Consider the following 14113-nt stretch of genomic DNA (forward strand, 5'->3'; position numbering starts at 1 on the left):
GGTAGCTGAACTTGTCTGCAGTTCATGGAAGCAGGCGTGATTGTGAAATGCTAACATATTCTGCAAATTGTGTGGATTTATTTCTGCAAGACACCAATTACAGGCTCTGATTTTGTTGTTGGGCAGTGTTGGAAGTATGGAAACAGTGGCTGGTATTGGCACTATTGCAAACTCCCTAAGTTGACAGTCTGCATTTATTACAGAGCTGTGTCTGAAGTCTGCAACAACATTCAACTGTATTACTAGCAGCTGCGATGAAATCCTTATAGCTAGCACGGGTATTTTTCAATCTGAGCGATTAGCCTAGAAACTTTTACATTTGCCAGACATAACACAGAGAAGCTTCTTTGAGTCGAAACAGAAGGCTCATAATAGTTTCCTTCTACTTGAGTTTCCACACCATAGTGGCTCCACTTAACAACAGGAAGTCGAAGCAAATAAAGATGTATTTGTTTCCATTTCAGATAATAATGTTGAGTTTTAGTTGAGAATGAAGTGTCGATCCAGGAGGTTATAATTTTGGTGTCGTTACTTATCAGGAAGGGAACTGACAATATTCCTTTAACGACTAACAGAGGGAGCACACTTTGTGCAAAATGTTTTGAATTTACTCGAAAGCTTGATGTTTTAGGTCGTCAACCATCTTCTAGGAAGCAGTTATCTTGCAGCTGGTTGATTGAGTTCACCAACCTAAGGAAGGAGAAGATACGTGGCATAGTTTTATTGAATTTGTGGGAGTGTTTTGAACACTAGCCGAAACCACTTAGTAACGGCTGGGAACGCGTGGGATTTGAGTTTTGCGAGCTGTCAGTAGTGAAAAGTAGGTGACAAGACATGTCGGTCAAGAGCATTGTGTGTTTTTCATGCAGAACCTGCCGAATAACACCCGTTTAGGTATAGGAAGCCATCGACACTGAGCAATTGGTTGAACACGTATTGGTAAGAAGGTTAGATGCATGTCAAGGTTTTTAGAACCTTAACATGGTAAGTGCTTGTCGTTACCGGTAAAAGGCATTAATAGTGCCAGGAAAAACTATCAAAGCCATATTTTGGAAAATAGTTGAAGTCTGACCTAATGCGCATACCAGGAGCAGTCAAAGACAAACGTATTAACGGAAGGAATTATAATGTCTGTGTGCGTTACTGGTAGAATTGTCAGATACTGAATAGGATTCAACAGGTGTTTGGTGGATGTTGTGAGCGGTTAGACAACTAGAAGTAACGACACCCTCTCAGAAATCTTATTTTTGCATATCGGGAGCTGTCAAAACATCACCAAAGTTGGTCACATCTACCATAAGATTCTTCTGGACGATTTTTCCTTCAACGCACGACCGCTGGAGGACAGGTGGAGTTTACGGAGAGGGTGATTTCACAAGCATTATTGGCAGAAGCATTATTCGATAATCAACTTCAATTAAATTACAGGTGTTCCTAACAGAAATTGGTTCGAGATTTGTTCCTTTGCTTGAAGAGAGACTGCTTGCTGTAGTGCATGCATTGCTGCACCGATGCTACAAGTATCCTACCGCTACAACAGCAGAGGTTCCACAGTCACTCAAGAAAGAGTTTTCAGGTGTTTGCAGAGCTTGCTTTTCAACAGACACTAAACAAATATGTTGAATTTGTGAATGAGTACAAATGGGATTTTGAATGTGATCTTGATCCAGAAGAAGTGATAGTTGAAAATGGAGGATCTGAAAAATAGGGTTTTCTCCAAAGAGTTCAATGATACCTTTAATGGTGAACAGCTGCGAGACTTTCAAAAGGAAACTGAGATCGGAAATAAATTATACTGCTTTGGTTTGCAATTGCAGAGTATGAAACATAGGGGAGATATACTTGCTAAGTTGGAGGAGATAGATTTATATCTAACACGGATAGACTAGGCTGATTGCATGCTTCTTAACTGGCCATACAACCTTCTATGGTGGCTTTAGTCCAGCCGAGATTTATGAAGCATTCATGTGGAGATGTTAGAATTCTTGTAGCTTCTTGCCTCAACGAAATAATTAGGATAACAACCCCTACTATACCCTATGTTGACCACATCTTGGAGCAGGTATGGCAACATATCTTGGATAGCTTGGATGGTATCAATGATAGTAAAAATCCTACATTTGGCAAGTAGACTAAAATATTAGAAGTAATGTCAGAGACTAAATTCTTTATTCCCATATTTGATTTTGGTTGGGGAAAATTGACTCAACAACTATTACAGAGCCTCTTGAGAAATTACAGGAAACATCAACCTGACAACGTGAGGGTTTGCATAAAAAATATTTTTCTATTAATCCTAAATAAGGATGACATGACATGTGAACAACTACGTTCACTCTTGATGGCTACATGGAGATGTGAGGATAAAACATTGCTTGCAGCTTGTGAGTTTGCAGAAGAATTGATTGAGCATAATATTGAGAAATTTAGTGATCTCATGACAGATACTGAGTTAATGGTTATGGGTATACAGTTTACAGGGTCTCCAGCTGTGAGCAAGAGTCAAATTAGGAAAGGGGAGATTTGTTTTACTGGCCATGAGGCGTGGTCTCTAGGGAATGATTGTGAGAATAACAGGGAGGAAGAAGCCATCCAGGAAGTACAAACCAGCATTGAGGAAATGGAAGCTCAACACAGTGAAACCCATGAGATTGGACCAGCTTTGGGTGTTAGCAAAGAATGTACTAGCATCATGATTGGTGATTTGGAGGTTATTTTGGGTAAACATCATGATCATGAGGGTGGAAATGATTCATTTTGTGAGGAGGAACTACTTGGAAATAATGATGACATTAAGGGTGAGATAACTCGGGTTGACTTGGAGAAAAATCCTGAAAATATTGCTCCCATACTTGGTGACAAATCCAAAAATTTAACTAAGGACAGCCCACTTACACTTGATGAAGTTGGTCAAAAACCTTGGTCACTTGATGATTTAATGGTTATGTTATTAGTCAAAGAAGAAACAATTGTACAAGTGCTAACAAGGGCTGATGATTCTTATCAATTCATTGAAAACCTTATGCGTAAAACCAAATTGGAAGAGACGCAAAGGGGAAGTGTCAATGGTGCTACTAGTTCTCAATTGCTTACTATTATGGAAGCATTCAAATGGATGAAATCAGATTTCTTGTATTTGTTGACCGACAGGGATTATATCCTTAAGATTATGGAGATACATACTGAACAGGCAAATAGAGGGAAGGAGGAGATTGGCGAACTTAATAGAGAGCTGAAGCATGTTTATATGGCATTGGATGAGGCTCGATTCTCTCTTCAAGATGCAGAAAATCAGATCAAGGTCATGAATCAATCTCAGGAACATGAGGATGGAAAGAGACAGAAATTTTTCCTAGAAGTCATTGATGAACCTGAGAGCATTCAACAAACTTATGACTTGGATAACTGCCCCAAACAATTAAGTAATAAAACTTCAGATCACTTTCAGTTTATAGATAACCCCTTGTTTGAAGTGGTTGCTGACTGGATGTCCGATAACCCACTTTTTATGATGGATGAGGAGGTCTCTCTTGGTTGCGTTGAGGAGGAACAAATTGATTTCAGACCTTGGAATACTGATTCAAATCTTAACAGTGATTCGGGAACTCAGTTTAGGAATGATGAATCAACTTCTGTCGCTTATCAATTGTTCAACGCCAACATATTTTTTGATTTCAATCCTCTCGGGAGTTGGGTGATTTTTCTTCATCAGCTGCTAAGTAATTCTTGGTGGAGTAGCTACGTGAGAGATGACGTTATATTTCCAGCATCTTTCAATTTCGTAGCACCTATGAACTTGGGAGTTCTCCAGGGTGATGGTGATGGTATTGGTTTTGATGTCCTTCAAATAATGGTTTTAGCTTATGAGCAACTCATTTCCTACATCACCCATTTAGGGCAGGTCTTCCCACTCTATTGGGTTACACATGGACCTTTGATATGTTTCTACCTCATCATAACAGTGGAACGACATAACAGAATTTGGGATCCAGGTGTTGACAGATTGTATCTATGGATGGACGAGGATTTTATTATGGTTGTGGTGCTGATCCGTGTTGATCAGTTTATAGGTGTAGGTGATGAGTTCTTCCACAGAGTTATATGGGATCCAGGAACCTGATTGATAGGTGGTTTACAGCATGACACTTTGCTTCACAGTTTGACCAAATTTGTTTTCAGTCCAAGCTACAGGGTCAACTATAGATTTTTATGGGATCCAGGGATCTGGTTGAAAGTCTTATTGCAGAGAGACATTTGGCTTCATAGAATGGCTGTAGTTGTTTTCAGTTTGGATTTTAGGGCTGCCTGCAGACTTGTATGGGATCTTGGTACGAATTGCTTGAGGACAAGCAATTTTAAGGAGGGGAGATTTGTAATGTTCCCTTTGGAACATTAGAAAATATTGAACTTTTATTTCATGCAATATTAAATTGACTTTGAGACTTGGGCTCAAAATATTAAAAAGGGTCAATTTAATGTTATATTAAGGACAAAGGGACAAGGAGGAACAAGACGAAATGCTTTGGAGAAGTTGAAGAGCCACCAGGGAATAAGACGTAACCAGAAAGGAGGTGAAGAGTCTTGGTTAGTGTTTTAAAAGGAGAAAATGGCTCATTGTTGGATATGCTTGATTTATTATTGAGATTTCCAGTTCTCTCTTGTGAGAGTTTTCAAAAAGCTTTAGCTTTCAGCCAGTGTGAGGACGTAGCCCCTCGTGCCAGTAGGCAGTGGACAAAAACCCATTGTCAGGGGAGATATCACTTCAAGTGTCTCAGTTGCGCTTACAGGTTCTTCTCTTTAGTTTTCCAATCTGACTGTAATAATCTGTGTTTAAGATTGGATTTATAGTGTTGGTTATTGTATTGCTGTTGTATAATACAATAACGCCTTAAGAATTGTTGGAAGTTACAGGATATTACTTTGTTTCTGTATAAGGCAAACATGCTACCAGTTTTTTGTGAGGTTGCTGGTTCAATGCTTTGATTTGTGATGTATTTTCTTATGCTTGAATCTTTAATATCATTTTGGAAGACAAATTTATTGGCGAAAGTTTGGGTTTACTTTGCTGCTCCTATTTTCATCTGCATGCGGGTATTTTCCTGAATGTGTTATTTAATGAGTTTGAACAAATATCTTTCCGAAATATTATCTTTCATCCATATTGTTGGTTATTTGTTAATTGGATTCGTACTCTGAGGTTCACTTAAAAAGGGGGAAAATAAGAAATCGGGTTCAGGACGTATTGTTTATAGAGAAATCAGGAAAAATCCAGACCAGGATATTACAAAACTCTAGGTGAACTAAAATAAAAAAAGGGATTAAATCAGTTAACTCCTTATTCCACTCCAAATCAAATTAGTTAACTCCTTTTTCCACTCAATAGCAACCAGTTAACATCCTTTTCTTAAGGAATTTTCCATTATGACTGAATCTCACCTTCAATCTGGATCATCCATTTCGATTAATCTTGATAGTCAGTTGATTCTAGAGTTCTATTTAAGAAGCCTTCAATTCCTCATTAGAGAGGTTGATTTGAATTTGCATCGAACTTATGCTGGAATATCTACTCATTTTCTCTTGCATTCTTAGCTTAATATTTTTTTTATATCAATCTTATATAGTTTAACAATGCGTCCATTTAGATTAAATAATCTTTATTATTCTTAAAATAATCTTGCTTACATTTAGATTAATTTGCATTCTCATTTAGCTATAAAATCCTTCGTTCTAGAGGTTTGGTTGCCTACTTCTCATTCTGAGAGCAAAGGCAAAATCCTTCTAGTTAGAAGGAAATAGGTCGAACTGTTGGATTATTTGGTTGAATAATCTCATATTCATTCCAGAATGATCTTTCAAATAATGACCATGTTGAAGTGTGTGTGAGGAATTGAGACTTGCATTTCACATATACATTTCTGGCACCCACCGTGGGGCTAAGAAATCAATTTTTATAGCCTCATTTACTCTGTTTTTTGCATTTTAAATTATTTTTTCATGGTCATCATGTTAGAATTGTTTAAAATAACTAAGAGGGGGGGTGAATCAGTTATTCAAGGTCCAATAATGTCCAATCAAACTTTCTAATGAAACAGAGGTGAATCAGAAGTACTATCCTTTTTACTTTCTTATCATGTATGCAATTAAACATTAAACAATCATGAAATGTAAACATGCATCACACCATAACACAACAGATTTTGGTAACCCAAAAACCCTCCAGTAATAAGAAGGTAAAACTGGGGTGGGGATGACACCCCCAAAATAACTGCGCAATTGATTTTAACCACTTTTGATGGTCTACCCTGTTAAAGGCTACAACACACTGTTAAATGTGACCTTTTTAAAGGATTTCAACACCTTGTTAGGAGTGTGCCCTATTAGAGTACTTAAGAACATTCAAGTTGGAATGTCACCCTGTTAAATTTACGTAATGTGTTCCCAGATCGATCACACATTAGTCAAAAAGGGGCAAATGTAATCACCCAAAAATGGTCATCTAGACCATTAGCCCCCTTCTTAGCATTTTGGCTAAATTATTTAATTATCTGCCTAGATCAAATCTTTAAAAATTAATTAATTTGATTTTATCCTATAGTTTGACCACTACATCCTAAGTTAATATTTAATTTAAAGAAAATAAAAGACCCCTTTTACCCCATTATCCTAAGTTGCACACATAAAACATTTTCCCTAATTTATAAATAAAATAAAAGACTTTTTGTCTCACATGGAGATGTAAAAGTCAACTCTTTCTTATTGGTGGAAATGATCTTGCAAATGGATCATGCTCAAAGTCAACCTCCACCCTTGATCACATGCCTCTATATTTTGATCTCTACTGTTTGTACATGTTTAAAAGGGAGAGCTCTCTCCTCATCTAAGGATCCCAATTTGAATTATTTTTATGTTTAAGGTTTTTCACTAAGTCCCTTGAAGTATTTGTGGAGAACTTCTATTTTCTCTCTCATTCTTGCATAGCATCATAGCTTAGTTTCATATGGCATAACACAATTTCTCTTTATGCATTAGAATAACACACTTAGTCTACTTAGAGGAAATGTAACACTTGCATATTGTTAGTAATAACTTGTGTTATCTTTGCATTTCTATGAGTTAGTGTCATTTGCATAGCATTCTATGGAAGTTATTGGACACTGGGATTCTCACTCTTGTCTTAGAATCTCCCATTTCATGGTTTATTCGCAAGGGGCTACATTCCTTAGGTTGAGCTGAGAGCCATATCATTGCTTATTATATCCCTTTGCACTCTATGACTAGGAAGCTCTAGCCCACCATCTAGGCTTCTCAATCTTTGGGGTTATTTGGATAGAATGGTTTAGAGAAGTGCAACATCTGAGTGTACATTACTTTGTAATCCAAGCCTAATTAGGTCTATTAGGCCTATTTAGCCTAGTGGTGCTTAACCCATAAGATGAAGGTGTTGAGACTTGTTAGTTAGGAATCCTATAGAACTCACAAAAGGCTATTCATAACTTTGGTTTGTTTGGATGGTCCTTTGGAAAGATGGAGATATAAGGATGAAAAACCCTAGGTTGACCTAAGTGTAATTAGGCCTTTTCTAAGGAAGAACCCTTGAATGCCCTTCAAGAACCTTTAAAAATGAGTTGGTTGAAGTCTAATAAGCCAAGAGAAGATGTTTTGACCCACTCTCCTCATGTATATGTTCATGACATGCCTACAAGTAAACCCTACCCTAAGAGGGATTAGGTCTAGGAAACGATCTAAGGATCTTGTCATACAAATTATGTTCCAATTGATTGGAAGAAGTTTAGAAGTCTAGAGTGGTTCTAGAGGAGTGAAAATAAGGCAAAAGAAGAAGTGAATGATTGATTCACCATTGAAGGAATGCCTAGTTGTGGGTTGGGCTAGGAATAACCTTTTTTCCCTATAGCTCTGCACTAGTTTATATATTTAGAAAATTATAAGATTGAATATAATTTTGTGTTATAAATATTATACAATAAGTATTATCTATAAGAAAACGTCATTTCCTAATCATTTCTACAATTCCTTCTTCTTTTTTCATTGTTCAAAAATATTGATTTCTTAGAATTCATAACTTCTACCAACCCATCATAACCTATAAAATTGCGCATAGGGGAGAGGGCCCAGTACTTGAACATGTTCCAATAGTTGTGAATGGAGTTGTTCACTTAATACCTAAACTTACTAACTTAATGTTCAATTTTTTTGCCAACATTTACTAATACTTGTGACTTTAAAGTTGTTAGTACAATGTTAACTACCCAAAATTGAATAAAATGTACCCTTAGTTATAAAAATTAACCAATGATGTGATGCCACATCAGCTGTTAACCTATGGGTAGCCTTTATGCACAACCATTGGTCTCACTTTCTTTTGGGGCTGTTTTGGACAACTTGGCAAAAAGTATGCTGATGTGGCATCATAATGGGTGATGTGGACTTGAAATCTTAGTTATAAATAGACGACTCGCCAAGTGAGCTGCTGTAAAAATTTGAGAGCGATTTGAAATTTTTACATAAGATTTTGATAAGCGCAAAGTTAGGGTGTTCAAATACCTGGTCCTTTCCCCTAATGTATCAACTTTATCGTATGATTTTCATTCCTCAATATCAATATTAATGCTAAAGCTTCTTTTCCTTTTTCTTTAATAAAGTACAAAGTAGACAAATAGTCTCTTTAACAACATGCATTTCACGTGGCTCACATCCCTCCGTAATTTTGAAGCAACGAACCGGATTGCGTCAAGTTCAAAGAAAGTCCGGGCAATCAATCTCCAGTTTATCTTATCTCCGTTCCCACTTCCATTGAATGATAAATCGAACTGTTCATCGAGCAGGTAAAGATGTTTAAGCAAGCAGCCTTAACCTGCTGCAAGGTCTATATATCGGAGAGCAGAAACCGCAAGGCATTGGAAGCCTTAGGGAAGGCAGCCAAAACTCGTCCTCACTCTTGCCTACTCAATGTATTTGAAGACAGGGACTACAATCGTGTTGGATACACACTTGTATCACATTTGGAACAAGGAACCTCCACTTCTTCTCCTCTGCGAGAAACAGTATTGGATATGGCTAAAACTGCATTACAGTACATAAATCTTGAAGAGCACAGTGGAACTCATCCTCGGCTTGGAGTTGTTGATCACATATGTTTCCACCCACTAGGAGAAGCTTCTCTCAGTCAAGTGGCCTCTGTGGCGTGCTCTGTGGCTGCTCAGATTGGTACCAATCTCAACGGTCTGTCTATTTTCCCCCTTTCGTTTTGCAACCAATTTGAGTAATCTTGATAAAATACAGAAATTTTCATATGTTCTTCCCCGCAAGTTCCAAAAACCTATCGAATACAAACCAGATCGATATAACCCAGGAGTTCAATGCATTTAATATCCTTCTACCTTGATGCCTTGCTTTTTTCATCTGAGCACGAAAGATCAAATTTCACTAAATTTGCTTTTATGGGGGGATAAATACACAAGGAAAGTTTTTTTTTTATAGTAGTTAAAGTCTATTCCGTGAAATTTTGCTTGCAGTCGCAACCCATTACATGAAATTTTTAAGTCACGGGAATTAAACTGAGGTGGGAGTTTATTATTAAAAATCGTTACACATCGTCTAAGTTAATAAGGATATCCCTACGGTGACCTAAATGTTACTCTGATAACTTTCTGAGCTTTTAGTTATAGCCTTTGATTCTACCTTGAGCACCGCCCTTTAGGCTGATATGATGCATTCCTATGGTGCAGTACCCACATTTCTCTATGGAGCAGCACACCATGATAACAGATCCCTCGATTCAATCCGGAGAGAGTTGGGCTATTTCAAGCCTAATCATGAGGGGCAGTGGGTGGGGTTAGGTTCTATTCCTTTAAGCCTGTTACCAGAGTATGGGCCATATCGAGTTTTATCAAAGACTGGGGTTGTGGTTGTGGGCGCATGCCCTTGGGTGGCCAATTACAACGTGCCAATTGTTTCCAATGATCTTATCATCGGCCGCAAAATTGCAAGAAAAGTAAGTGCCAGAGGTGGAGGTTTGCCAGGTGTTCAGGCCATGGCCTTGTTACATGGCGATAAGGTCATGAAGATTGCTTGTAACTTGCTAGATGCCAAAAACGTTGGGCCAGACAAAGTTCAAGCCGAAGTGTCTTTACTAGCTGATAAAGAAGGTTTGATATCAAAACAGGGGTATCTCACTGATTATTCAGAGGATCAGATATTAGAGGCTGCCTGCAGGAGATTGAAGTTAATTTAAGGGAAATAAATTAATAATCCAGTCAACCGAGCTGATGACTATTTTTTATAAGATGATTGTAAGTACATAATAATATAGAAACCTTATGCTTAAAATATTAACTATACCAAATTCAAGTTTCAGAGGTCTAAAGCTCACATTTTGTGACCACTATTTATTTGTAAATGGGAAATTATTTGTAAATAGGCGGTAACTGTATCTATCACAAAATATATGCAAGATGAGTTCCCATTATTTAAGTCATTGTAAGGCATGGCTTACAGCTTAGTTGTTCCTGGATTTTTTTAAATTTTTTTTTGATGGAGGGTTCAGACCTGCGAGGCAACCCAGCAAGGCACAAAGCCTGCGAGCTACCAACCTGCAAGCACATAGACTTTTTAGGGACCCGAAATGGGCCAACTCGTGCTTGAAACCTCTTTGGCTTAGAGCGAAGGACTGAGGGGCATCCAAGACGTCAAAATCACCCGGCCTCATCCCTTACGATGTCGGAGCCTTGCACTCAGCAAGACTTGATCCCTGGTGGGCTCTTTATGAGCCATTCAACTTCACCAGTAGACCAAGGGCCCATTGACGTTCCTGAATTTTGAAAAGAGGCTTCTTCCCATTTTTCAACCATAGGGGGTTCAAATCTATCTCAGTTGATAAGGAGATACTAAAGGAGCTTAAGCAGCTTCTGCTGACTTGGTTGCTTGCCACAGTTCTTTATGCATGGAATGTAATTGGCGATAATTCCTTTTTCCACTTAAATAGCAATGGTTTTGCAGGCTGTATAGCAATGTTGTTTTCTTATCTGTTACCTACTCAAATTTAGATTTTTGATGCAATCAATGGATGTGTTCTGTAAATATGAACGGCATCCATCTGTTGAAAATTTAAACCATACACATGGTCTATCAAATTTAAACCAGTCTATAGTCGGATCGTCAAGATCTTATTCCTGTGGATCCACTTATGGTAACTGCTTCCCTCATAATTAGACATTCAGAAGATTTGATTTCTATAGCGATGTTGTATGATAAGTTTTTGGGAACTTTTATGGTCTTTACACCCAGATTTGGTCCTTTGGATTTCATATTGGAATTTAGTTAGAAACTATTGCTGAGATCAATTTTTGCATTGTCTAAATAGTTCCATAAGAAGGGCGTTGGAGGACCACTATTATTTTGTGGGATGTTGCATTTTAAATTTTCTCTACTTGGGATTATCAATAAGTATAGGTCCATCTAGGGATCATTTTGGTCATTCCCACAACATGGCATTATTGAGAACCATATCCATTTTATCCCCCAGCATAATTGATGTCCTGTGTGATTACATACATACAGGGGTTTATCTTGGTTATTTTGCCTTCCCATCATGTCAGAATGAAGAGGCGGAGCAAAAGAGAAAACAAGCAGAGACAAACAAACATAAAGTTTATGCATTAAACATAATCAAACATTACAACATTCCCTGATGGAGTTGTGGCTCATAGCATACAGACCGTTACATTCAGACTTAGCTTCTTCCAACTCATAACATCTTCCTCATACTGTCTCTCCAGCTTCATACACTCGGATCATTACAGTCTGCTACTTACAGCACTATGGAACTGGAGTCTCATGAGATTGTATAACAAAATAAAGAACCATACAATATATATACACCTACAGTTGAGGGGGAAAAACATTAAATATTATTATTTCAAGTCATCCAAAAAGTGTGTGAACCCTGATGTGACAGAGTACAGGTTGATCAATTAAAATGAAATCCATCCAAATCTTTAGCGAGATCTGTTTCAGTGTTTTCCCTAAACGCTACAGACATGGAGGATAAAGATACATTAGGAACAGCTGGCAAAGTACATTAAATAGTTGGACTTGGGATTACAATCTCCAACACCCCTCCTTAATCTCAGCTACCAGTTCCAATTGCATTTTTAGCCTCATTCACTGATGCTTCAGCATCTAAAAATCTTCAAATTTGAGAGATTGAACCTACAAAGTCCCATAGTAAATTTCATGATGTTATTGGGATGCTCTAACCATGAGCTCTGGCCTATTTGGTAACCAATTGATTTGTAGGTTCAGGTGTGAAACACTTTTATTTTCTCAAAACCTGCTATTGAGTCACACTGCAAGTGCTTGGGGATTCTAGTGGTCTCTGCTGTCCTTAAATATGCTCATACAAATTTGGAATGCTGTGGCATTCAACCATATTACTCTCCTTACTAATTGATGGTTCCACTTATATTTTCACAATTTCAGACAACTTCTATCCTCCTCATCTTCTGATCTACAGACTTTAAATATACTCTTCTACACAAGCTTTCCATCCCCCTTAAATATACTCTTCTACACAAGCTTTCCATCTCCCCCAACCCCCACACTTAGTCATGCAATCTATTCAAAGTTTCTATAACCTTTAAATTGCGAAGAATTTTCCTAATGAAAACTAGGCATTTCAAAGACTATCAATATACAGCTTCATTAAGCATCCTTGAAAGCTTCTTAAGAATGGACTATTTTAATAGACAACGATTCTTCAAAAATGTAATTTATCTTTACACACTTGCAGATAATTAAAAGACAAAACCTATGACCTCTCCTTGAATGGCAGCCTGATGACTCCTTTGATTGGCAATTTTTTGATCAAGCAGGTTTTGAAGGGACCTGAAACCCTTTTTCAAAACACTGCTTACAGGAGACAGGCAAATTAAAGCCAGCAGCCAGAAGACAGCAAAATGTCAGCAAAAAAATCACTAAGAAAACAGCAGACCAATGAAAACCTAGTTCAAATTCTTGAGTGCCTCCGCTGCCTCTGCCTCCAACTGACTCGTGTTTAGAGCTATCTTTTTCAGATATTGATTGGTGGCCTTCTTCTTCAAGTGGACTCCAGTCCTTTTGGAGGGAAGTATATTCTCCTCTTGCACCTTCTCAATTGAATTCACATCAACAACCACCCCCTTATGCTGGAGGCCTTCAAGTTTCCAACTGTTGTATTGATATTTTGGGCAGAACTCTTTAACCACTTTGTGGCTGCATAACAAGGGATGCGAGATTGTCATTTATTTTCTGAAACTTGTTTTTCAGATGCTTAATTCTTCCATGATACTCCTCTTTGAATTTCTCTTCCAGTTTTTTAATCCTGTTGTCAAAATTCTTATTGAGGTCATTAACAGTGTTAACAGTTTTTTGCATGGAACCAACAATAGCTTTCCTTTCTTCACCATTCAGCATTGTAGTTATCCTGTTTAGTGTTAACTACACGTATTATTATATTAATCTCTTTGATTTCATTGAAAGCCCATTTTTGCATTCTGAACTAGTCGACTGCCGTGTCACAAGCTATGGCAAGAACATCATCCAGACTATCTCTTTCTAAATTGATATAAGGGTAATCCACATTGAGATCTCTAGCAAAAGGGATTCTCTCATTCCTATTAGTGACAGGCACAAATTTATCGGGCATGACAGAGTGGGACGGCCCCAATTCAGAATTAGTCACAGATACAGGGGTTCTTCTAGCTTTCTTAGAATTCTGGACTTCCTTTTTTCAGGCCTGGCAGAGGGAACACTCAACATCATCACCCCATCTCCAGCGGCTACTTGAGACATCCCGGGGCCCGCACACACCTCCACCCCAGACTGTATCCTTCGGTTCTGGACTACTTTTCGCCTGTGAGGAGTACTTGGTTTTTCTTGTTCTGTCTTTTGGCTTTCCTGTTTTGTTCTTTCCGTGGACACCGTATGGTGCTCCCACTGCTGGCTGCGGCCTTGTTGTACGCCTCTCAGTCCCTTAGAGCTGTTTGGGGTATCTCGTTGGACATTAATAATGTTATCTTTTTCTTCTTTTGCTCAGAGTCCGATTCATCCATTTCAG

The 14113-nt window shown here is 38.0% G+C and overlaps 1 protein-coding gene across 1 annotated transcript; it reads left to right on the forward strand.

Moving 5' to 3' along the window:
• Nucleotides 1–8715: 8715 nt before the first annotated feature.
• LOC149563589 (formiminotransferase cyclodeaminase-like protein) lies at nt 8716–10435 on the forward strand. Its single transcript, XM_089826782.1, has 2 exons — nt 8716–9240; nt 9747–10435. The coding sequence occupies exons 1-2, from the start codon at nt 8850–8852 to the stop codon at nt 10250–10252; spliced, it is 897 nt and encodes a 298-aa protein (XP_089682908.1). The 5' UTR covers nt 8716–8849; the 3' UTR covers nt 10253–10435.
• The last annotated feature ends 3678 nt before the right edge of the window (nt 10436–14113 follow it).

This window comes from Cupressus sempervirens, chromosome 4 (genome assembly GCF_028749045.1).
Source record: "Cupressus sempervirens isolate cs-2001-9-10 chromosome 4, ASM2874904v1, whole genome shotgun sequence".
In the NCBI taxonomy this organism is placed as follows: Eukaryota; Viridiplantae; Streptophyta; class Pinopsida; order Cupressales; family Cupressaceae; genus Cupressus; species Cupressus sempervirens.